The 25931-nt window shown below is 40.4% G+C and overlaps 1 protein-coding gene across 6 annotated transcripts in view; it reads left to right on the forward strand.

Annotated features, from left to right (window-relative positions):
* LOC149321341 (contactin-4-like) overlaps positions 1 to 25931 on the forward strand; it is a 700468-nt gene that overhangs the window by 552604 nt on the left and 121933 nt on the right. For all 6 annotated transcript variants that reach the window (XM_089519801.1, XM_089519827.1, XM_089519837.1 and 3 more), the window contains one exon: positions 7829 to 7979. In XM_089519801.1, the coding sequence (XP_089375927.1) occupies positions 7829 to 7979 (151 nt within the window). The remainder of the gene's footprint in view (positions 1 to 7828; positions 7980 to 25931) is intronic.

A 25931-nucleotide genomic window follows, 5' to 3' on the forward strand; every position in this document is an offset into this window, starting at 1 on the left:
AACAAAATGGCGGAATTTTTCCCGCCAAAACTAAAACGGCAGGAGGGCCAAAATCCCCAGAGGGGAAAGAAAAGATGGCCGCCGCGCCCGCAGGCCAGGCCTCAACCGGCCACAAGGACCCCCCCACTGGGTCCGTCGGCGACGGAGCCGCGGACCGGGGCTAATGGCCCCAGTGGAACGGGGATGGGGGAGGACCAACCGCCCCCACCACACCGCCCCACTTACCCCGGCCCCGGCCGGCTCCAAGGAAGGGAGGAAAGACTCAGGAGGAAGCTACTCCAGTCTTCCTCCCTTCCTTCTTGGCTCCGCTCCGTGCGAAGCCAAGCGCCGACTGAGGGGACAGGGCCAACAACACGGCCTAATAAAGGCCTAGGCCCCACCCCCTCCAACATGCAGTGCGGGGCTCCTCCCCCAGGGCAGCCCAACCAATGAGCTGCCCTGGAGGACCGGAAGTCCCTCACCACAAAGTCCGGCTCCCAGAGCGTCGCGGGGCGGAAGGGGCCGCCCCTTCCGCCCCGCGCACCAATAGGGAGCCGGGCAAGCCCCAGAGCATTCTGGGGCTTGTAGTTTTCTGCCGATTCTTCGGCAAAACGGCCTGCCACGCAGCGAGGCGGCCGTGATTTCCAGGAAGATGGAATACAGATGCAGCCGGACTCCCTGACACAGTCATTGCTACATTCGAATAGGCATGATGAAATCCCAGAAGTACCATCATTGGCCATAAAGCAAGGTCCATTCATGAGCCCTGATTAAGAGGCTTAATAAAGAGAAGAGAATGTTGGGAAGCCTTGTTAATTGGCTGGTTGAACAGGAAGTATTTATTCATTATCTGTGAACTGTTAGAGAAATTGCACGTATAACTTCTGTGAGTTAATTTGAAGAAATACCACTCATGGGGCAATCTCTCTTATGGGAGTTAACAGTCAATTTTTAAAATTATTGTTGTTGTTGTTATTATTATTATTATTGCAAGCTTCAGACTGCTAAGCTCACTGTGCTACTGAAAATGTGATACTGGAAGGAACACTCTTCAGTAATATGGAAATGGAGTTGGGTGGCCAGTTGTGAGTGAAGGGGAAATCATTATAAATCGGGTCCATTTCTTCTGTCCTCCAAAGGCTCCAATGGATCAAAAGCTTTTCTACGAACTGAAGAAGTTCTTCCTTTCCTGGAAGGGCAACGCTGGATTCAACCTATTGTTTTGCTGGAGAGGTCTGCAGATAAGACAAATGAACATGTCCTCAAGCAAGTCAAGCCTGAAGTCTCACCAGAAGCCAAGATGGCTAAACTGGGATTACTGTACTTTGGACATATCATGAGACAATGGGACACACTGGAAAAGATAATAATTTTTGGTTACATGAAAGGCAATAAGAAAAGAGGAAAGCAGGTTGATCGATTCAATCATGGAAGCCAAGGGGCTAAGTTTGCAAGACCTGAGCAGGGCAGTTGATCATCAGGGCTCGTGGAGTTCTTTCATTAAGGTCACCATAAGGGAAAGTTGACCTGGTAGCAAATAACAGCAAAAAAAAAAAAAAAATGATGAAGGAAGATCCAGTTCTTTTCATGTAGATGGTGGTGCTGAAGAGCTTTGAAATACTACCTCTTTGAAATATTGCCTCAGAAACCTTCATCCTCTGTAGCTACAGCAATTAAAATAACCAGAATGAAGTAGAAATACATTTTCTTCCTCAAAATGTTGAACAAGTGCCAAAACCCCTAAAACTGAACATAAACTGCATATATCTCCTAAATGTATTAAAAGGTAATCATGAAGCTGAAGCCCTGCTGTCCAGCAAATGTGTTAATGTCAAGAAGGTTGCTTTAATCACTGTGTTTTTAAAAGCCATGTTTTAATTAGAACTCACATACAATAATGCATCCTATTTTGGATTAAGCAGATAAATTGTCTAGTAATGCATCTGTCTTTTTAATGCAGGCTTGATTGTAGTGCTTTTATATAATATCCTTCTGTCCTACTATCTAGAATCCCATGTTTGCCATTGAATGTTCAATAACTATATGTCTCCAGTCTACCAAGCAATTTTGTGTTGTTAGATAGGTCACTTATGCTATGCATAAGCATGAGAAGTTGATGAAAAATTGAGTTGATCTCGAGAACTGCTGTGTATTTGTAATAAATTTTAAATATTACTGCATATATTCATGTATACGCCTAGAAATGTTAGTAAAAAAAATTGACCTAAAAAAACTGAGTCAACATATCTGTGGGTCAATGTAAGTACTGTACTTTAATTCTTATTTAAAAAGGAACCATCCTCTGGTAAAAGGCAGCAGTGTAATCTTTCCTAGAAGCACTGACCCCTCTCCTGTCATTTCATGCACCCAGCCTTTAGAATGAGCACAAATAGTTATGCTTGCTGGGATTTTATAAGTTCTTTGGCATTGTTTTCTTTTGCTTCATCATTTACATCCTTTGTTACATGCTCCTAAGTTTTATCCCCATCTTTTCCATTGATTATTTCAAAATCCATAATTTTGGGTCCAAAACATGCTTTCAGTCTATACATGAGGTGTACTTATAATTGAGTGTATATGGTATTTATTGTTACAGTTAGCCCTCCATATCCATAAATTTTGCATTCATTGATTCAACCATTCACAGCTTGGGGGAAAAATTATATGGGACACCTTTTTACTACCCCTTCGAATATAACGGGACTTCAGCATCCACTGATTTGATATCCACAAGGGGTCCTGGAACCAAACCCCAGCAGATTCCAGGGATCCACTATAATGGATGAATTTCTATTATGGTTTCCTTCACACCAGATCCTGGAGTGCTTGTGCTAATCTCCCATTCACTAATATGAGTCCTGGGGCTTTTGGGGTTAATCTGTATTGCAGTTTGACACCACTCGAACTGCCATGGCTCAGTGCTATGGAATTCTGAGATTTGCAGCTTTGTGAGATATTTAGCTTTTTGTCAGAGAGCCCTGGTGCCACAACAAACTACAGATCCCAGAATTCCATAGGAATGAGCCATGGCAGTTAACATGGTGTCAAACTGCATTATTTCTGCAGTGCAGATTAGACCATAGTTAAACCACCTACTTCTTATTCCGTTATCCCTGTTCCCACAGATATGCTGGCCACTCCTCAATTTTCAGAACACTTGCCAATCTGAGTCATTTCCAACTAAAGTGAAGTTATCACAGGGTTTTCTTGGCAACATTTCCAGACCAGCTCCTGCCACATTTGCTCAGTGGCCTTTTGCTCTTGCCTTCTCCTGAGGCTAAGAGACTGTGACTTGCCCAAGATCACCCATTGGGTTTCCATGGCCGAGCAGGGATTTGACCCCTGGTCTCCAGAGTCATAGGATTTTATCTTATGCTATTTTAATTCTGACCTGGGCATGGGACAGGATTGGGCTGGCATGGGTTAAAATTGATGTTACCACATGCAAAATTGCTGCTGCGCTGCCGCCCAGCCATCACCCATCTTCCAGTAGCCGATTTTGGTACTACGGAAAACTGCTAGAGCACTGCTGGAGGATGGGTGATGGTCGGGTGGCACAGCAGCAATTTTGTGTGTGGTAACATCAGTTTTAACCCATTCCAACCTGATCCCATCCCATGTCTGGGTTTGCATTAAAATTACATGCAATAAACTCCTTAGTCAAATGCTCAACCACTACACAACACCACAAATTAATAATATGGGTCTATCTTGCAGCCTGGTCTATGGGAGGAGAGTCAGCAACTGAACTGGGCTGGGCCCTTGAAGTGGCAACCTAAAATCCCTCATGGCAAATCCTCAGTGAGAAGCAGGAAGCCCTGTTCAGTCTAGACCAGCTACAGATCCAATCCATTCCCTCCAATGAGAAATTATGACAGAAATACACAGCTATGCAATTGGCACCAAATTACTAGGGATGGAAAGAACATTCACAATTTTTTTTCCAGGCTGGGAGAGGAAAATAATAGAGTGCTGAAACTTTTCCACAGATTTCTCCTGGTAATTAAATGTGTTTTGCCTGCATAACACTTCCTCTGTAGCATTTTGGAATACTCGGATTCAAGAAGAATACTGCTGAGAAATATTTCTTTATTCCTGCAGCAGAGGGGTAAACTGCAGCAATGTACTTGCATGAGAGGACAAAATAGTCCAGGATTTGCATCCCCACAAACTACAGTGTTGCCATGAATACAAAATAAAATAAAATAAACCCTACATCCTTGAGACCCATTGTTAGTGGTGGTAAAATTCCATCAAGTAACCTTTGTCCAGGGCACAGGAACCATTACTAAAATAGGGAGACTGGGCAGGGATGTTGATGCAGACCATGCCTTCTCCATATGCTGTAGCAGAAGAAGGTTCCCCTTCCAGCTCCATCCCAAATTTCTGCACTTGCAGGTTAGTCAGCATAGCTGGTTGGTTTCTGGGGCAGGAACCAAACTAAACTGCAGCCAGTCCCTGAACTGGATTAGTAAACCACTCAACACATGCAGGAAAAGGGGGCTACAGTTAATCCCTTGCCACACACTATACACAAGTTCAAAAAGAGAACTATGAGCTCAAGGCACCCTGCTACAATAGCAGAAAGACTATAAGATATCAAAGTGGAATGAAGTGTCCCTGTATTAATGCTAACCAGGTATGGATGAGGAACACAAAGGGCTGTACAACTGTCAGATATACTTAAGAGGTTTGTAGAATGGGAGCAGGATGTGGAAGGTCTGGGTGGGGAAGGGATGGCTGGCACAATTCCACTCCTGCTCTGTATTATTGTTATTATTTTATTTATTTATATCCCACCTTCCTCCCAGGATAAGGACTCAAGGAGGCTAACAAAACAGTCCAAGTTAAAACAACACAAAGCATTAAAAATACAAAGTTAGGCGGGTTACAGACCACCATTTAGTACGTATTCTATACGTACTAGGGTTAGGAAGGGGCGGTGCTTCCGCCCCCCCCTAACCCTAGTACGTATAGAATACGTACAAGATGGCAGCGCCCTGTTCATACGGGCGCGCGCCATCTCTATGTATTGGACGCTGTGCGTCCGAACATGTCGTGGCGCCTGTGATGTCGCAAATGCGCCAGCGGCGCCTCGCGGAGTCACAGAGGCGCCACAGAAAGAAGCTCCATTTTGGAGCTTCTTTTTTGCTCTGCAAGGGAGCCGCGCGGTGTGGCTGCGACGGCTCCCTTACGGAGCAAACGGCGGCGGCAGACCGCCTCAAAGCAGCGGTCTATAACCCGCCTAAGAAAGCTTAGTCTATACTAAGCTATTATATTTTGAAGTGTGCATACATGTAAATCCCATGATGATTTGTTAGTTCATCATCTCAAGTCTTATTCACTGATACTCAGAGTGCATCCACACTGTAGCAATAATGCAGTTTGACACCACTTTAATGGCCATGGCTGCATCCTACAGAATTGTGGGGTCTATAGTTTTGTGAGACATCAGCACTTTTTGGCAGAGAAGGCTAAAGAGCTTATAAAGCATATTCCATGATTCCATAGGAAGGAGCTACAGCACTTAAAGTAATGTCAAAGTGCACTATTTCTACACTGTCCGTTGCATGTATACAAACTATAATTGTTGTGAGTGGCATTGTTGGAAAATAAAGACTTTATGTGGAGATGTCAGATGATATAACTAGGTCCTTTCATGTCAGTGGAGGAGTGAAATCATTCTCGGTTTTAGTCAGAGGTTCATATGAGTGATCTGAGGTTCTTACCGCTCTCCTCAAACATCCCTTAGACAGTCCATGTGGTACAATGGTTTGACTGCTGGACTGGGATACTGGTACACCAGAGTTCAAGTCCCACCTGGCAGTGGCAACCCACTTAACCTTGGGCAAGTCACACTCTCCCAGCCCTAAAGGAAGTCAGTGGCAAATATCCTCTGGACAAATCCTGCCAAGAAAACACCATGATAGGTTTGCCTTAGGATCACCATATGTTGGAAATTACTTGGAGGCATACAACACACACAGATCCTATAAAATTCAGACTAAAATCTGGAGTGGATCTCCTGCTCTGCTGACATAGGAGCTACAAGCCGCCCTGTATAAAGTAGGGTTGGGCTAGGTCAGGAGACAGATTTTCTTGCCTGAGGATCCTCTAGTGGCCTCACAGACTGGAAAAACAAGAAAGGAAGGCGTCTGAGGTCCACATCTGGTTTTGAAAAGCAAGCTTTTTTAAAATGTTAAATAGTGTAGAGGGACTGTAGCCTATTTAGGAGAGAAAGTTTGCAGTGCAGGGAAGGCAGAAGGAGGATATTCCAGACTGTCTAGAAAGAATGAAGGGCACCAAAACAGCTTCAGGGGGATCACATGCAGCCCCAGAGTCACACTTTCTCATCATTTCATATAAAAGGCCTATTGATGCTATTTGTTGTACACATACAAGTTTTCACTTGCCAAGGGATCTTGCAGCACCTTTGAGACTAACTGGGAGCAAGAAGTCGGTAGCATAGGCTTTCATAGACTTAAGTCCAAAGGTGTTTAGTTTACATCTAAAGGAGATTGATGCGTGCAACACATTGCTTCTTGTGAAAGGTATAGGGGCTATGGTTTTTAGTTATTATTTTGATCTGCTTCATAACTTGGATGTAACTAATTATAAATAGTGAGTTGTGTTTAAAGACTTTTTAGTCTTTAAGATGCTATGAAAATGTGTTATTTTGGCTGCAACAAAGGGCCGAAATGCTTGTGTTCCCCCTGGCCTGGCATTGTCCGGTATGGATGGTGCAGGCCATTAGCCCCAGACTGTGATCAGCCAGTCCAGATGCCAGTCCAGTGATTCCAGACTGAGCCCAGTCCAAAGGTGCCTTAGCCTAAGACAAAAAGATCTGCTGTTTGCCTCAGAGTTTCGTTGAAACTCCTCAGCAACAGCTAGGACACTGAAGGGCCCCACATGTCTCCTACTTGCCTCCATCATCACGTCTTCTCAGAAGACCCTATCACAGCCTGTGATGGAGGTGCCTGATCACACATGGGTGTCCCCAGGCACCCTGTTTCCACTCTTAAATGCTGTGATGGGGGTCTTCCACTCTTACAAGCTGTTATGGGGGAGGCAGGAAAGAGACATGCGGCAAGAGCGGCTCTGTGACATGGTAGCTGGCAGACATGTAAACAACTGCCCATCACTGTACCAGCCCAGGGACAGAGACAGGATACAGGGGCTTAACCCATACTATCCTGACCATCTTCTTAGGCCCAAACACAACCTCACACATTATACATTTTGTCTATAAGATGTCCTTAAATTATATTAAGAATGTAACACAGTGAGGGATAACTTTACCTCCTTTGAAGTGTAACTTTTTCGATTAACTTTATAGTTACAGGAGGATGTGGCCTTACAGTTTTGTATCACAAACTTGTAAAATTCTGATTGTTGTTTGTTCTTAAAGTGATCAACTAGGTAATCATTTTAATTTAGGAAAATAATATGGTCCTTTTAAAACGTAACAACTATAAAAGTATCTAACCACTATGGGGAATTTGGAATTGCAAGATAAGTATTTTTAAAAAGTAACTTTCCAAGCTCTTATTCTAAAGGGAATCGATTCTCCAGTTGATTCTCCTGCTTCTTAGGAATAGCTTTTCAGGGGAAGGAGTTGCACCAGATAGGAGAATTGGCAAAAAGTGAAGTCTCATTGTGCCCAGAAATGCTTTCTAACTTTGTCAGAGGCATCTTTGTAGCTCATATGTTTATTTAGCTATGTGCTCTTGTTATGCAGAGGGGGCACTATGAAGTATAGTTATGTGAACTCTAAATGATCAGTAATAAACAAAAAAAGTTTTATGATGGTTCTCATTGACTCTAAGCCCTCTCCCATGTTGTCTTTCAGCTGTGAGTCCAGATTTTTCCAAAAACTACTTGAAAAGGTTAACTCTTGTTAAAGTTGGTGGTGACGCAACCATCGAGTGTAAGCCTAAAGCTTCTCCAAGGCCTACCTTTACTTGGAAGAAAGGAAAAGAGATCCTAAGAGAAAATGAGAGGTAATATCTGAACAGTACTAACTATTGCTTGCATTAAAAGACTACTAATGTTCTTGATGCCTCCCATGCGAATCAGCTTGAAAATAAATGTGAGCAGATATTCAGCCAGAAGATAGAAAGCAGCAATATTAATTTTTGAAATCACTACATTCTTTTAACTTTATTTTCTTTTCCACATATTTTGAAGTTTGGTACTTTATTTTGAATAGCCTGAAGAAAACAGCTATTAAAATATATCATCTCAGGGAAACAACTTATTATTCATGTTTAATGTAAATGGAGAGTTTCCTGGTAAATAGAAATTATTTAGAAGTTATTTGGGCAATTGTCATATTTGGTTTAGAGATATCACTTTGGGTGCAGCCAAAGTAAGATGGTTAGATTGGTTTGCTTTCAGCTAGATATGTCAGCAAACAGAACAAGAGGAAATAATTTCATCTATTCTATATAAGTTCCCTAGTTTGTTTAATTAAAAAACAGACAGCTGAAAGTAAATGGGAGATTAGGTAGTCTCAACTTGATTTCTAAATGTGCACCAGTGCACTTGAATTGACAGAACAAGTTTTTTTGTGACACACTTTGTATTCATGCAACAGTGAGTCTTGTGATGCCTTAAATATTTCATTTTGGCATAAGCATTCAACAACACTATTCACCTCATTAGATGAATAAAATGTTTCCTCAGTTGGCAAATTATTATACTCACATGGGGGGAGCGGGTCATAGGTGAGTCAGAGGGAAATGAAATTTTGAAAGAATAAACAGTGAAAATGAACTCTCTTCATAGTGATCATTAACACAAAGCAGTAGTTAGATGGCCTCACAAACATCCTTGTATTGTTCATTTAGTTGCTTGTCAATGTCTTTTATAGCAAGTACTGTTTAAGAAAAGAAAAGAAAAAGACACCCTTGTGTTTCAATCCTGTGTGTTTTTACATGCTTAGGAGTAAATCCTATCCAGAATATGGTTGTTTCATGATCACTTGTCAGGAGCTTCGTTGGGATACATGTAGTGGAGTTTCACATTCAGACTGACTGTCTCAAGAAAGGAATAGCATGAATCTTGCTGTGCTGCTGGGAATGTTGCACTAGAGGTGTCCACAGACAGTGAAGCAGAACCAAATGTGATGTTAGATGCTTGCCCAGGAGGCAGAGCTAGTTTTGAAAAGAGAGTTTTATTGCTTCAGGTTTCTTATGCTTCTCATGAAGCAGAGCTACTGTGCGCTACACCCTTAATGAACAACCTGCCTTGAAGGTGTCTCTTATTGGTGCTTGAAAGCTATACAATTGCATTATTAGGAATTTTACCCTGGGGTACAATTACGTTATTGCAGTCATTAAAGGTATTTCATCTCCATAATAATGGAAATCTCTCTTGGAGGCATAACTGCATCAAAGTAAAACTTAGAAGCCACACTCCAGCAGGTAAATTATGTATTGCTATGGAACAGATTTAGATATAAGTTACAGATCCAGCTTTGGAAATAAAGATCTCTCCCTCATAGCCACTGATATGGATCTCAGAATCAGTTTCTGGAGTTTCAGGAACAATAATGTCCAGTAAGAGCCAAAGACATAGCTGTGTTAGTCAGGATTGGTACTTAAAGGTATATTGTAGCACCTTTGAGGCCAGTTGAGAGAAAGATGTTTGGAGCATAAGCTTTTATAGACTGAGTGTATGTCTGCATCTGATAAACTAGTCCCAGTCTACAAAAGCTTATGCCACGAACTTCTCTATAATAACCCTTTGCATATCAACATCCAGTGTTTACTTTCAAGAGATGCTTCTATTGAATGATCGAGTAATCGATCAGTATAGGTGATTGAAAGGAAAAACAGCACTTGTGTCTTGTTCTGGACCCCAAGAGGATTGAATCCACCTTTCCTTCTCTATCTTCTTTTCTCCCTCCCTCTACATACACACACATCTTTTTTAAAACAGTGTCAGCAAAATGCTTCAGATAATATTTATTATCCTCTAGATTAAGAACGTGGTATTAAGGTCAGTGGATCAAGAATCCCCCCTCCCCCCCAAAAGTGCTTGAAAAAGATGGGATTTCCCCCTTTTTCCAAATTACTTAAAGAGATGACATTTCCAAACCCAGACAAAACAGAGCGGCTGTTGTGTTCCAAGTTAAATATATAGCCACTGGATGCTCAAATTTCCTAATTAGGATATATAACTCTGTGTTTGTTTCCCCATGTCTGGATGACCTTTTGTACATCTGCATTCAATTGCATAAGATTGTAGGACTGGTAGGTGATGTTTTGTTTGATGTAGTCACTATGCCAGTCACTATTCTCCTTGAAAAGATACAATGCTTGGAATAAACACAATGCTGACTGCTGGTGACAGGATAGTTTTTACCAGCTGTCTCCATAGATTTGGTGGCTGATGGAAAACTGTAACAGGGGTCTTGCTAATGGTTGTCACAAAAGGTTCAAAACTTTCTAATAATGGATAGCTTTCCCTAATGACCATACAGTAGCACAGTAGTTAGTAGGTACTGGGTGGAAATCTATCACAAATGGAATGGGTTGTGGACTGTTGCTCACATGTCCTCTGTAGAGCCGAATTTTTCTTTTCTCTCAAAATGATGGCTGCTCTCTTGAGGTTGATTATGTCAGGAGGATACTCTCTTGGAAGCAGTTGTTGCTTACGTTTTGTTGGTCCTTTTACAGTAATTTTCTTCACTGTTACAGATGTGCAGGTCAAGCTATAGTTAATAGTTCTTTTAACATACCTGGCATGGCTGTCTCTTTAAGTATGGGCATTAGTTACTGAAGATCAATAACAATTTGTGATTTTCAGTGGTGAAGAGAGCAACAGGAAAAGGACTATATGGATGTTCAGTTTTGTTGCTACATGTAAAATTGATAACTAGATGGACTGAACTAATACATACTTCCCCAAGCATTATTTTCCCCTCATCCAGACCATAAAGATATCTTCAATGTATTGCTATATGAAAGGTTTGCCACTGGTGCCTTTAAGGATGTTACCTTACAGTTTGCCCATGAACAGATTTATATAACAAGGAACCATGGGAGTGCCCATTGCTGTATCCTGTAGTTGTAAGTAATGATCTCCACTGCATGGAAAATTATTTCAAATGAAGACTAGCTTCATTAAACTGGTAATAACATCTGTATGAGGAAGATTTGAACTCCTGGTGTTAGAAATTCATATAAAACACAAATCCCATCAGTTTTCAGTATGGCGATGTAAAGGAATCTAATATCTAGAGTAACCAGTATTGTATTATAGAACTGAGACTTTATTTAACAACCCAGTTCTGTATGAGAAATGATGCTTTGTTTTTTGTTTTTACCATATTCTGTACATTTAAGTCAATACAGTGTCTCTGTTTATGTTATTCCCTGAAAAAATAGGGCATTCTGCCTGGTTGGCTTTGTGGATTTTTGGTAAAATATAAAAATGTCCTGCATTATGGTTTGAATTTATAAGGAAATTAGTTGTTTCATTTTAAGTCGTTTCTTGTTTGCAGGTTCTTAATATTTTAAAAGCATGATCACTGCATTCTGTGCTGATGTCTTTGTGCAAGAGTTTGGTTTTTTTAGCCATCAATTGTCTCTGGCCTTCTGCAGTTGGCTATGTAATCTGCAGTGTTAAGTACTATAGTAGCACCCTGTTTGTGTGCAGGTTTATAACTGAAAATTCTTTAGGGCTATGTATTCTTTTGAAAAATTATCATAGGTATGTGTCGGTCTCTGTGATTACTAATGATTCTGTTCATGGACAAGAAAAAGGGTTTATAAGGCTGTGACCGTGCTCTTGCATCTGAAGGCATAGCTACATTTCCATGCTACCCCCTGAAAAACCTACCTTGTAAGCCACCCCAGTGTTACACTGGCCATAAAAGTGAATTCATATAATTACAATTTTATTAATTTGGCCGTAAAACATTGTAATTAATAGGATGCCAGCCTAGGGTTCTCTTGCTATTTGGTGTCCAAATCTTTGGTGGCTGAATCTGAAGTAGACAATCTCTATTGTAGATAGTTTTCTGTGAGTTTTTGGGCTGTGTGGTCGTTTTCTGGAAGAATTTATTCCAGATGTTTCACCTGCAACAGTGGCTGGTACAGCCCAAAAAACCCACAGAAAACTATAGATACCAGCCGTGAAAAACTTCAGCTCTGTTGTAGGTGTTCATATGATCTCTGGAGTTGTCATGTTAATGTGCATTTCCTTTCAAATATTGTACTTTCATGTCTTTTTTTTAATTTCTGCTATATCATCTTCCTTTGGTACTGGGCAGAAGTGAAGTCATCAGAACAGCAGCTAAATTACTGTGTGTCATCTTCTCCACAATAGGCACCCTACCCTGTTTGATCTGAGAAGCTAATAAGGATCCAGCCTGGTTAGTACTTGGAAAGCAGATCACCAGGAAATACCAAATCTTTTAGGTTATCTTTCAATAAAGGCAATGGCAAACCGCCTTGAAGAGCTATTGCCAAGAAACCCCATATGCTAGGGTCACTGGAGTTTGGAGTTCACTTGAAGACACATAGCAACAGCATTAAAAAAAAACCTTTTAGTGTTTCAGAGTCATTCTGGGCTCAGTCAAACTTATTTTCAGCATATGTGATTTATTAGTAATTTTTCCAAACCTCCTGTTGTGAATATGCTAGCCTTATTATTAAATGTAGAGGAAAATGTCTAAATGTAACTAGAGCCCTTTAGAATGAGAATGAATGGATGGACTGACATGGGATATATATATATATATATATATAGAGAGAGAGAGAGAGAGAGAGAGAGAGAGAGAGAGAGCGCCAAATATTTCCCATAGCCTAGTGATGTGCAGCTGTTATTTTTGGTTTCTGAGACCCAACTCTTAAAAAAATCAGTTGTACAAGTTTCTGAACATTTTAATTGCTCATGTAAGAAAATGATGCTTTTGTTATGGCATATGAACAAGCTAACGTTTCACTTCTCAGAGCTGTGTTTTAAAATATCTGCAAACTTTGGCAGGCGCATGGTGGCGCATGGTGGCATTAATGATTAATTATGCAGGATACTTTACCATTTCTCTCTGACTGGAGATAGGCAAACTATAATTACAAATGCATGATAAGCACCACCAAGCAGGTAGCACTTTGGTCTATCCTACTCAGTCTGTGACAGGATCAAGCATTCTTTTATGTAAAACTGATTAATGTGTGTTGCACTGGTTAAATGTAGGAATGTAGGATGTGTGTAAATTGTAACAACAGTGGCTTCTACCATGTAGCCTTAAAAATAGGAACTTTCTTTTTGTCTCTTTATTAATGAATAAATGAGCTTTACATAAAGAAATACCGGTAAGTACATTTCAGTTAAAAAGCGACACCTTCTTAAAATTAGTGGCTAGCATCCTGTTCAGTAGATACAATCTATATACTGGACTGAAGATATTGTAACTTCTTGGAGTAACATTTGCAGTTGTGAGGCAATCAAATGTGACTCACCTACCCCACCCAAACTACCTTCACAGCCTGGCAATATCCAGATGAGAGCATTTCGAAAGTGCTGGAAATCAGGGTGCTGGGAAATTTTGGGTCTGAACAGACATGCCAAAATAAAGCTGCGTTGGTCACTTTGGAGGTATGCTGTTTAAATGGCACACACATCCTAAGAGTCCAGAAGCTGTGCCAAAGCTGCACTCCAGTCCTTAGGACTGGAGCGCGGCTTTGGCGCAGCTTCTGGCCTCTTAGGATGCAGGCATCATTTAAACAACATACCTCCAAAGTGACCAACGCAGCTTTATTTTGGCATGTCTGTTCAGGCCCTATGTCTGCAGTCTTCTCCCAGTTGCAGGATACCCAGGGAGAGGCAATTGTGGCAGGACTCTGAGGGCATCCCATGACCAGAAACATGCTGCAGTTGGCATTTCCTAACACCTCAATCTCCAGCACCTGAGAAACACTTAAGTCAGGCCACTGACCGACTAAGTTGGGGGAATCATGATCAGTCATAATGATGACAGACCTCTGTCATCGTAGTCACCATGACAATGCAGGATCTCTGTCCATGTGAAGAAGCACTTTGAAAACCAGCCCATCAAAATGTGAGACAACAGCTGCCAAAGGGCAAGAGATGATCTCGATGGTTTCTAGATAAACTGTTTCACCATTGAAAATTCTGTTCCTTTCCTCTGTCCGTTCTCTTTACCATTGCCTCTAATGTATCACAAAAGCCAGTTAGCTGCCTTTTCACTCAGCACGGTACAGTACCATACATCTCCAGAGAAACAAGAAACTTCTGCTAACTAGTCAGATTCTCTATCCATTTATCCCAGCAGCTATTCTTCATAACATCCTGTATGGGATTGGGAAGCTGCATTGCTACCTCAGAAACCTGGAAGGCCACACCACCTACAGTTATGCTCTCACCACTCCCATTTGGAGATCAACTTGTTTTCATACACCTCTCCCAAGAAATGGTCAACAACAAAGCTTCTGGGAAGCGTTAGTTTGGCTATTTTGCCATTTTGCTGTATTTGAGAGCCTAGCCTTCCCCCCGCCCCCAGACCGGAAGTAACCAGTCAGTCATTTCTTGTTTTAAACAAAGGCACAATCCGGAACTAAAAGAAAAAGAAAAAGTGGGTTTGTAAAAGTCTTCCAAACACATTGTAATGGCAAGTACCACCCCTCCATGCTATTCATTTTTGACCAAATTATAGATCCATTTTGGGGAGGGCTGGGGACCCTTTGAGGCTACAACAGCCTTGGGGAATCACTTGTTTCCAGCAGGCCATGTTTTCTCTATCCCTAGTCTACTCTGACAGGCAGCATACCTCCAAAGTGACCCAAAGCAGCTTTATTTTGGCCTGTCTGTTCGGGCTCTATGTATGCTGTGTGGAGTCTCAGGAAACCTCTGACAAACTGGTTATGCCACATATTGAACCTAGGGCTTCTTTTTTGTGCAAATCCTGTGACTGAGTTATGGTTTCTCTCCAACAGCTCACTATTGATTCTAGCATCCCATATATTTAAGGCCCAAGCTTTAAAGGACTTCTATGTTTTCCTGCTTGAACTGAACTTTTTTTTTCCATTTCCCAAAGGAAGAATTTTGTTTTATTTCCCACTGCTGTAAAGTGGCATTTCATATTGGGACTCTTCCTACAGCTTGTATTTTTGTGAAAGGGTCAGACAGGAGCAAGAAGGATCATTGTACTCCATCAGTCTTGTACAACCATAAAATGGAAATAGGTACTATAGAACATATACACATTATAACAACCTACACTTAGTTGGGGGAGTCTTTCTGGAGTAGTGCTCTTGTTTGATCGTGTCAAAAACATATAGAAAGTGTCAGCATCCTCTTTCCAGCTACAGAATTTTCTTCCTCTTAAAAGAAGGAACATTCTCTGTTCAGATTGTGCTGTTGTTCACCTTTCTTTATATTTTGCTTTTCTGTGATTTAAGCCTGATTCTGCTCTCTTTGATCTGGTGACAAATTTTTTTGAAACTGTTTTTTTCTCTTTTCTTTTTTACATACGGAGATTGGCCATATGTATTTCCCTTAATAGATTCCTTATACTAATATCAGGAAAAGAAGTTGGATTTCATGTCTCTTAACAGGTTTCTTAGTATTTTTTTAACTTTTAGAGCATATGTCTATATAAAAAGAGATTTAGAGAGTATCCCTTAAGGACGAGTAGTTTACACTTTGATTTATTAAGTGGCTGCCTTAGCTTTCTGGTAAAGTCTGTCTTCCAGTAAAGATACTTTGGAAAAATCTGAATTCAGATATGAACTAATGTGATCAATCTTCCAAACTAATGTGGTACTATAACTGCAAATCAGTTATCCATTGGCTTTCACAGTCTAGTGTACTTATTGGATCAAAATATTTTATTATATATTTTAAAATATATTTTATATATTATCTTTTAAAATATATTTTAAAAACATATTTTAAAAACACGTTTTGAAGGAATGTAGCTTTCAGAGACCAGGGATTCATTTCCAGCTCAGCCATGAATCCCAGTGGGTGATTTTGTGCAAGTCACATGCTCTCAGCCTCAGGGAAAAGCAATGGCAAACCTCTTCTGAACAAATCTTGCAAAGAAAACCCCATGATAGGATAGTCTTAGGGTCACCATACATCACAAATGACTTGAAGGCACACAACACATAAACACAGCTTTTAGAGATGCACATTATGAAAGAAAATAGTTTTTTTTTTAAGATACATATTTTAAATCAAAGTTTTGTGCAATTTTTTAATGCAGAAATGTAACAAAAATAGATTTAAAAGTGAATGAATATGTAGGTGATATGGACCTGAAACAGACAAAATTCCCGAGCTCTTTCTGTAGAATGGACTTGTCTAGCACTATTTCATTATGGTAATTGTACACAAAGAAATTAATGATCATGTCTGATATAATCTCATTTTCATACCCTGCAAATTTAGTGATTTATGGCCTGTTGAAATGTACTGCAAAAAAGAAAAAGAAAAAAAGACCTGTACATAAAACAGACTTAGCTTCAAATAGAATGTCTTTGTGCAAGTGCAAGCAAGTGAAAATGTTGACTTCATTTTTAGAATATCCCACTGCGCATTATATGGAAGAAATGACAAGACCCCATGCTAAGAATTTTCTCAATGTTGTCATTCATTGCTTTCCTCCTAACATCACTATAGTATCTATTGAGCCCTAGAATTTGCTGTCAGTTATCTCCTTTGCCATCAAAATTATTACTTCATCTCCTGAAAACCAATTAACTTTCATAATATAATAAAGGTTTCTAATACACACACCAAAGAACCCCCTTTCCTCATATTTCTCCAATTGTTGTTCCATTTTCAGAGTTTATACTGTTAGAACTGATTCTTTTCTAGCCTGTACAGCATGTGCACATTCACACATTTGTTTTCTTTGACTTAAAGAAAAAACCTTATAGCAAAGACTGCAAAGGTAAACTATTAAATACCACTCAGGCTGTATAATCACAACATCTGTTATTATGATTACCAAGCTCCTATATAAAGATCTCCTTATTACACTCTTTTTTACAAGATGGTTTGACCTAGATATATTAGATGCTCTTCCTGACTCTGAATATTTTCCCCACCCATTACAGTGCAGTACTAGCAAGCTTAAAATTCTCTATCTACCTTAAGCTCAAAGTGTTTCCATTCTAAATGAGTTAGAAATAAAATCCAATAGGTAAGCAACCTTGTAGGGTTGTGGCTTTTTATTTTGACAATCTGATGATTACAGGAGAGAAAAAACGTGCTCATTTTACTTCTCTTACTATGAAGGCAAGAAATGATTCAGGGAAACAGAGACCACGAGCCCTCCTAAATATTTGAAGTTCTCATACTAAATAGGCTGGGCCACGAAAAAGATTTTGCTTTTAGTTTGTGAATTAGAAGCCTGTTTTGCATGGCCAATGATTTCACAATATACATGTGATTTTATACCCCCTATACACCCACACCCACCCATTGACCAGTGCCAGGCCCTATGTGCCATTTCACCACATTTTTGGGTTTGCGGATTTCCATCATCTTATTTCCAAAATACCCTAAAGGTGCCAGATCCTGTCTGACCTTAGAAGCTGAGCAGGTAATAGTAATAATAGTAATAATAATAATAATAATAATAATAATACATTTTATTTATATACCGCCTTTCCAAAGGATCAAGGCGGTTTACAAAATTACAAAAGCAAATCCATAAAATACAGTAAAATACAATACAGTAATAAAAACCAATACACACATAAAATACAATACAACTCCAATGTAATACAGTACAGTACAAATAATTCGCTCCTCCCCCCTTTACATGTATAACAACATATCTAATTATAACAATGATAAAATATAAAATAAATCATTAAAAACATTAGTTAAACAACCAAAACAAAAGGAAGCGGAGAGGTTAGATATTAGATTCCTTATATTTAAAAGACAAGTGGCTATTAATTAATGTTGTTGTTGATTCTAAAGCCATCATCATCATGGTGGGTGGAGTGAGGCAGTCCTCCTCCAGCTGAGTTTTCCATTGCCATTTGAGGCACAGGGATGATAGTGGGTGGCCCTTGTTAGTACTTGGATGGGAGACTGCCAAGGAATACTAAGGCCCTATACAGACTAGTACTTTGTGCCAGCCTGTGGGTGGAGTTAGGGCGCAGCATCCGCACAATGGATGCCCTAACCCTGCCCCCAGGGAACCATTTTAGTGTGCGCCAGTCCACATGGCACATGCCATCATGGATGCCCTAACCCTGACTCTCCGGTGCTGCATCCACATAATGCTGTGCTGCCATGGCTATGGTGCCCCTTGGAGGGCACAAAAAGGAACTGCTTTTTGCGGCTCCTTTTTGCACTCTCCAGAGGCCTGATCAGGGCTATGGCATGAGGTTGCCACGGCCCCAAACCGGTCAGTAAAGAGGCAGTTGCAGACTGACCCCTGGGCAGTCTGTATAGTCCCTAAGCATTCTAGGCTATACTTGAGAGGAAGGCAATGGCAAACTTCCTCTGAGTATTCGTTACCTAAGAAAACCTTATGAAATACACAGAGTCACCATAAGTTGACAGATTGACTTGAAGGCATGTGTGCACACATTTCCAAAAAGGAAGTGAACAAAGTATTCCACAGTGTTCTTGAAACATTCTTGTATACACAGGCTTTCCATATTCAGACTTGAGGTAACATGGACGTGAAGCCCCATTTAGATTAATGTTGTGCGCACTGGTGGCACCCCATTCATCTAAATGGGGCTTGAGCATGCCCAGAATTCACTTCACGCAAGGGGATCTGGAATGGATCCCCCACATAAAGCAAGTCATATTCAGAACATAGCACAGTTCAAAAAGACGTATTCCCACTGTTCATTTGTAACTTCATTTTCTCTACAGTCCCCTAAACTGGATAATATTCTGTGTACCTTTGAAATCCTAACAGCAATAATTTTTCATAAAGGGTGTACCCTTTATAGTGATTTCCTGGATACAGCTTCTTATCTGCAGGTATTGAAAATAAGAGAAATGAAGAATTGCATTTCACAACACATGAGATAATAACACCCTCAGAGGAGAAGAAAACCATTTCCCCTAAGCCAAACAGGTTAGTACTATATCTCCCTGGTCCTTTGCAAATCAACATTATTAATTATTGGAGTCAGACAGGAGATTTGAGGTCCCCAAATATACTAAATTTTCTCCAGGTTTTTTATCATTGAGTTTCTAAACACATTTTGCTGTTCTTTTCCTCTGTCTTGATATCTGAACCATATCCAGTGTACTAACACTGGATTAACCTGGATTTGTTCACCAAAGCAGAGTAGGGTACTTCAAATACATGGAACCATTACTTCACAACCACAGGGATAGCTGCCCCATACTAATATAGCATTAATATGAGGAATAAAACACTTCCTTTTTTTTTTTTAATAAAGTGTTATTTCCCATTGCTTTCTGGAAGAAGAAAACAATCAGAAAAAGTATACGGGGTTGTTATATGCTAATTCTGAACCAATCAAATAATGGGATTTTATTGTCAGATATTTCATGTGGGACTTTTTTGGAGGGGGGTAAGGGAAGTCATAACATTATAGAGAAGAACACTAATGACCTAGATTCTAATAGGATCCTTGTTCTGTATTATTATTATTTTTACGTATAGGGCTTAGTTGTTTCACTTCTTTCCTGCAGAAATATAGCCAAATCATCAAAAATGTCATTTTCATCATTATATCCTATCTTGGTAAAATGAGTGATGAGCCAATGCAAATTGCTTTCTGAAGTCTGAAAAGGTATTGCTTCATTTATCTTTGTTCTTGAACATAAACACATTGAAGAAGGTATTTTTTAGTTTGTTTGAGCTTTTGGAACTATAATGTGAATATCAACTTATTTTGACTATTTTAGACCAGAACAACATATAGGTTGTTGCTGTTGTGTGCCTTCAAGTTGCTTCCAATGTGTGGCTGCCATAAAGCTTTATCTTGGCAAGCTTTGTTCAGAGGAGGTTTGCCATTGCCTTCCCCTGAGGCTGAACATGTGCCCAAGGTCACCCAGTTTCATGGCCAAGTAGACAATTGAATCTTGGTCTCCAGAGTTGTAGTCCAACACTCAAACAAACCACTGGCTCTCATATAAGAGAAGGTTGCAATTCTATTATGCACAAAGTGGATCTTACCTCTGAGTAAACATGTATAGGTCTGTGCTGTAATTTCATTTAAATGAAGTCTGGAAATGTGAAAGTTAAATAATGCCTTGAGATGTAGATGTGTGTGTATGATGTAGGTGAGTATACTAGGAGAAATGAATTAACTATCTCGTCGCTTGGTTTTGCACCAACAAACTGGGAGTGCATCTTAGACCATCACTTGTGGTGCAGGTTTTTTTCTGTGGAATATTTTTGCCATCTTAGCCTGGTACTCCAGCTGGACAAAGATAACCAGCCTTCAGTGATCCTGATAAATTTTCATATTGTTGCATATCCTTGATCACATGACAGTTCCTGACTGTCCTGACAGTCCACACATAGTTGACTAGCATGGAAGTGTAGGACAGTTGTTCTCAACCTCAGGGCCTCCTTATGGTTTGATTTCAGTTCCCAGAACCCTTCACCACTGTTTATTCTGGATAAATAACTGACATTCCAAACACCTAGAAGATGAAAAGTTGAGAACCACTGGTATTGATATTGGGTCTAGGGTCAAGATGTGTCACAGGCCTATACTACATAATGAACATACTGTAGACACAAACTTAAATCAAAGATTATTACGAATTGAGCATCCCTTTTCCAGAATGTTTGGTACCAGACATTTTTCAGATTTAGGGGATTTTTTTGTTTTATTTTGTTTTGTTTTTGGCTATTGGAATATTTGCATATATCTGAGGAGCCCACCAGCCATCCGTTTCTGCCTTCCAAACAAATAATCCCCTGAGATGGGATTCAAAGCAATTACGATAATTTTAAAAGGTTAAACTAAAATATTAATTCACAAAAGTTAAAAAAAGAATTAAAGCACACATTTATTTTACAAACATGGTTAAAAACATTAAAAACACAAGTACTAGTAAAAAAGTTAAAATACAGCACACCATTTCACAAACATACTACTGCTCAGTAATTGCATTTTAATGGCCTGCCTGAATAAAAATGTCTTCAGCTGCTGGCGCAGAGAGGTCCCAGTCCTGGTAGCAGCCACCATGAAGGCTCTATCCCTAGTCTTCACCAAAAGTCCCTGTGAAAGTGGTGAGACTGAGATAAACTTCAACTGGGGTGTATACGGAGCTATGGTCTTTCATCAGAGTCCCTTTTTGAAGTTTTCCTCCCATGTATTGTAGTCTGTGGCGCGGTACAAACTGCCCGAAAAGGGCAGCCTGCCAGCAGCCTAATTTCCTCTGGAGGAAAGCTGCAGCTGCCAAACTGCATGGCCTCCCTCCAGAGGAAAAAGAACCCGGGAAAGCCGAGTTCTTTTTCCACCGCCATTGTTACATCATGAGTGCGCCAATGGCACACTCATGATGTAACTGGTGCGGTCCGACGTGCGGATGCTACGCGTCTCTTACGTCACAATGGCAGCACCAGTGTACACGAGGCGCCGTCATTATAGTGCTGCCAGTCCGTGCTAGAGTTAGGGACCATGCGGTTTTCACATGGTCCCTAGCCCTAGTTGCGCCACCACCAAGCTACAAAGGGCCCCTCTGTCTTGGGCCTATGAGTACCAAGGAAAAAGCCCTGTTCACTGGTGATACTTCAGATTTTGGAAGCTGTCTTACAAGTTGCTTCTTTAGCACTCTATCTGATGCCTGCCAGAATCAAAGATCCAAAAATATAAAGTTCCTAAGCTTTCTGGCTGTTTATCTTTTGCTGAGTTTTATTTTAATGCTTCTTTTTCAAGAATTGTTCTTTTCCCATTTTGTTTAAGGCATTCATTTTTTGATGATGTTTAAAATGTTATGCTGACCCTGATAATGAATCGGAAGGGATGGCATCCATATTTAAGCATTTAAAAAAACCTGGACCAGAAAAGCAACATTGTAATTGGAGATTCATTTTTTGAGGCAAGTCAAATGCCTCCCTATATTGATCAAACAAAGAGAACAAATGTCCCACCAACTAAATATGCATGCATATATGTACATAAAATTGTACTTTGTGACACCTCAGCTGCTTCTATGTGGAACCAATTTAATTTTTTATCATATCTGAATCATCTCTAGTTCTTCAATGGGTCATAAAATTATAGATGGAGCTACTCTCATTACATGGACATTTTTCCAGGCCTCACCATATAAAAGCTGACTCCTGGCACTGGATTAGCTTCCTGAGAATCTCTGATATCAGTTCTGAAACCACTAATCTTAGCCTCCATGATTACAGAGGTTTGGAAGTTGGAATGAATGTTCAGTCTGGAGCAGGTTTCAAAAGCAAATGAGGTATACAGCCAAGTATTCCTTTTGTAAGAGTGAGGGGATGAATTGGTTTCTCCAAGCCATCACTTAGAAAAACAAAGTCTGCTTTTGAGTAATATGAACCACAAAGAACCAGATTAGGGAAAGATCAGTTATAGCTCAACTGAAATTTTTGTCAACCTTTTCATGGGTTTATCTCTTTGTTGAGCCCTTACAGTGAGAGCCAGCACAGAAGCCTTTTAACAACTGAGACACAAAATCATTTCTTCCCCTGGAGACCCTCCATAGTCTTAATCTGAGCCTTTGAAGACCAGTATTAAGGAGCCAGCCTGGGATAGTGGTTTGAGTGTTGAATTAAGATACTGGTTCGAAACCCTGCTCAGCTGTGGAAACCCACTTTATGACCTTGGGCAAGTCACACTCTCTCTGTCTCAGAGGAAGGCAAGGACAAACCTCAAAGAAATGCTGCCAGGAAAACCACATGATAAGTTTGCCTTACAGTAGCTATAAGTCATAAATGACTTGAAGGCACACATAGAAAATGAAGGCTTACTTGGTTCAAACTGACTTCCAAATGCCACCATTAAAAACTAGGATGCTTACTATTTGAAAAACAAAAGAAAACCCTGAAGCTTGTTTCTCCATTTTCTGTGCTGACAAGTTCTCTGAAGTTAGAATGTTTGACCTAGTATCACTTATTTAGTTTGTGGATTTTTCTGCATCTTCCTCAGCCGGTATAAGTAACCAGTCATTGCAACTCTCCACATTAATAGCTTTGTCATAGAAGAAAGGGATTTGGACTACAAATATACACCTTTTTTAATATTACAATTTCTCAGATACAATCAATACTTGAAAGCACATGTTGTAATTGCAGATTCATTTTTTAAGGCAAGTTGAATGCCTCCCTATATTGTATGGGTGATGATAAAGGTCGATGCTACCGAGCAGTAGAGAATTTTGAACAACAGGCAACTAATGTAGATTTGGAGGAGGGGGGGAGAAGGGGGAAACCACACATCTTTTATTGTTGCCGAAGCATATAAGAATAAGATCACACACTGAGCTACATGATGAAAGCAATCAATGGGAGATCTGCCATTCTATGGCTAAGCAATGATTAATTATCATTTCTTATGACAAATGCTTTCATTATCACAGGCCTGCAATGAAAAAAAAATTTTTTTCAGTGTTGTGGCTCTTTTAAATCTATTTTTGGGTGCTGAATTTGATAAAGACAACAAAAATATTGTACCACACACAGTTCTTTCACAAATTCAATATTTTTTATAAATTCAATTGTTAGTCGACTTTGATTAAGTATGGGAGCTGATATACCAGTCCAATTTCTTTTAGTGCTTTTTAACAAATTTTGGTCTTTCATATTTGCCTCTAAAGTATTTTGAAAGTCTATATTTTCTCTTTGTTACTCTTTGCAGGATCATTTCATTCAGTCATATATTGCAACATAAAAACATCAAAGCAAGTTATGGGGGGAAACTGTACATGATGGAGCAAATCTGAAGTCATTTTTGGATTTAGAATGCCAGGTTACTATAAAACTAGAACAGATTTTTATAAAAGTTTTTATGATCCTCATTTTTGCAGGCCTATGTAATCTGTTAATATCACTTTTCAGTATTATATTTAGAGAAGGAAGAATGAACACCAAACGACAAACTTTTTCATGGATATAAAAATAAACGTGTTGGCAAGGTTTTGAGTTTGGAGGCAACAAAGTTTTTGATCATAAAGCCTACACCTGAAATATGTTTTTCAGTTTTGGGTTTGCCAGATCAATAGAGTGTGTAGTCGGCACCGTGTTTTTTAAGGCTGCCTTCCTCGTGGAGAGGAACTTCACTAAGAGCAGCGATGTCGATGTTAAGTCGTGACAGTTCATGGGCTATTAGAGCAGAACGACGCTCAGGATGTCCACTGTCTGCAGAATCTTGCATGGTTCTGATGTTCCAGCATGCAAGCGTTAGTCTATTTGCACCTTTGGAGGCTGGTGTGTGCCTTTGTTTCTTTGTCTTTGTTTGACCACATTAGAAGATGCCCGTTGGCCGTGGCTAGCCAACCAGGTAGATGGGGTTGAGCTTTCATTGGGCCACCTTTTCTAGGTCCCTCTCCATATGGAGCAAGCAGTGCTCTCCTTAAAAAAGGCTGCTTGGTCATTCAGGATGCTGCCGAACAAGCCTGTCATCCCCGGTCAGTCTCAAGCGACCAAGGTCCTGAACCGCCAGCATGCAGGGTTGGGTCTTTGGCTTCCAATGCATCTTTACACCTGCCGTTTCGTCCCTCGCCTATCGCTACAGGGCTTTTTCGGAAGTTGGATGTATCCTTCGAGCCTGTGCAATGCATTTTTCTGGTGGAGCGCAGTATGCACAGAACTGGCCTCACCCTTTAAACCAGAGGTTCATCTGCTGAGGCCTTGACAAGCATGGATGGTGGCAGTGAGGTCCTCGAGTCGTAGGTTTGATTAGAGTTTCCTTCTCTTAGATGGTTGACCTTACAGGGTTAGACGAGCACCATCTGCCCGGGTTTGAGATTAGAGTTTTCCTTCACCTAGAATGGTTGCCATAAGGCTAGAGAGCCCATCCTGCCCTTTGGCACTCTTGGTCAGACCCTTCAGTTGTGACCTGTCTGGCATGGGAGGCCTAACTGGTGGCTATTATACCACCGCCAGCATAGCTCACAATTTCATTAGGGTATGCAAGCCTCTCCCCCACAACAAGGGGGCATCAATGGAGAGGAAAAATAAATATAATAGAAAAAGAACATATGATTGATGATACTTTGCCAGTATAGGAGGAACTGTGCTGTGCATAGGCAAAATTATGCTATTGCACTCATATTCTGCTTATGAACTTCCTATAGACATCTGGTTGCCACTGTGGAACACCATGCTGAATAAATAGACTTTTGTTCTAATATGGTAGGAAGAGAGCTTTTTGATTGTAACAGCTTTTCGCTTAAACTTCAGGTCTTTCCAGGTAACCATGAAACACTCCTGTTGAGCTTCAAGTTGATTATGGGAACTCTGAATTGACTATCACTGTTACTGTACTTGACAGCACAATTGCTTATGAGTGTCCTATTCCACCAAATACATCCAAGATTTACTTTCCCATTTCTTTCTGGGCCCAGTTCAAAGTGCTGTTTTCACCTTGGAAGAAGCTGGGTGCATTCGTTTCTGATTATCTCGGGAATGTTTGTTCCCTAGCACTGAACATATTTTGCCCACCCTTTCTCTTCAGGATGGATTGGAAACTCTCTTCCAAGGCAGGCTCATGTAGCCTTGCTCCCTGCTGTGATTTTGGAGGTAGCTGGAAATATTTCAATAGGCTTTAGATTGTTGATACCGGCTGTTGTTTTTTTCCTCTTGGTTGTTATAGAATCATAGAGTTGGAAGAGGCCACAAGGGCCATCCAGTCCAACCCCTGCCATGCAGGAAATCTAAATCAAAGCATCCTCAACAGATGAACATCCAGCCTCTGCTTACAGACCTCTAAGGAAGGAGACTCCACTACACTCCAAGGGAGTGTGTTCCACTGTCG

Source organism: Sceloporus occidentalis, unplaced genomic scaffold, assembly GCF_023333645.1.
Source record: "Sceloporus occidentalis isolate IW3139 unplaced genomic scaffold, rSceOcc1.0.p SCAF_1, whole genome shotgun sequence".
Lineage (NCBI taxonomy): Eukaryota > Metazoa > Chordata > Lepidosauria > Squamata > Phrynosomatidae > Sceloporus > Sceloporus occidentalis.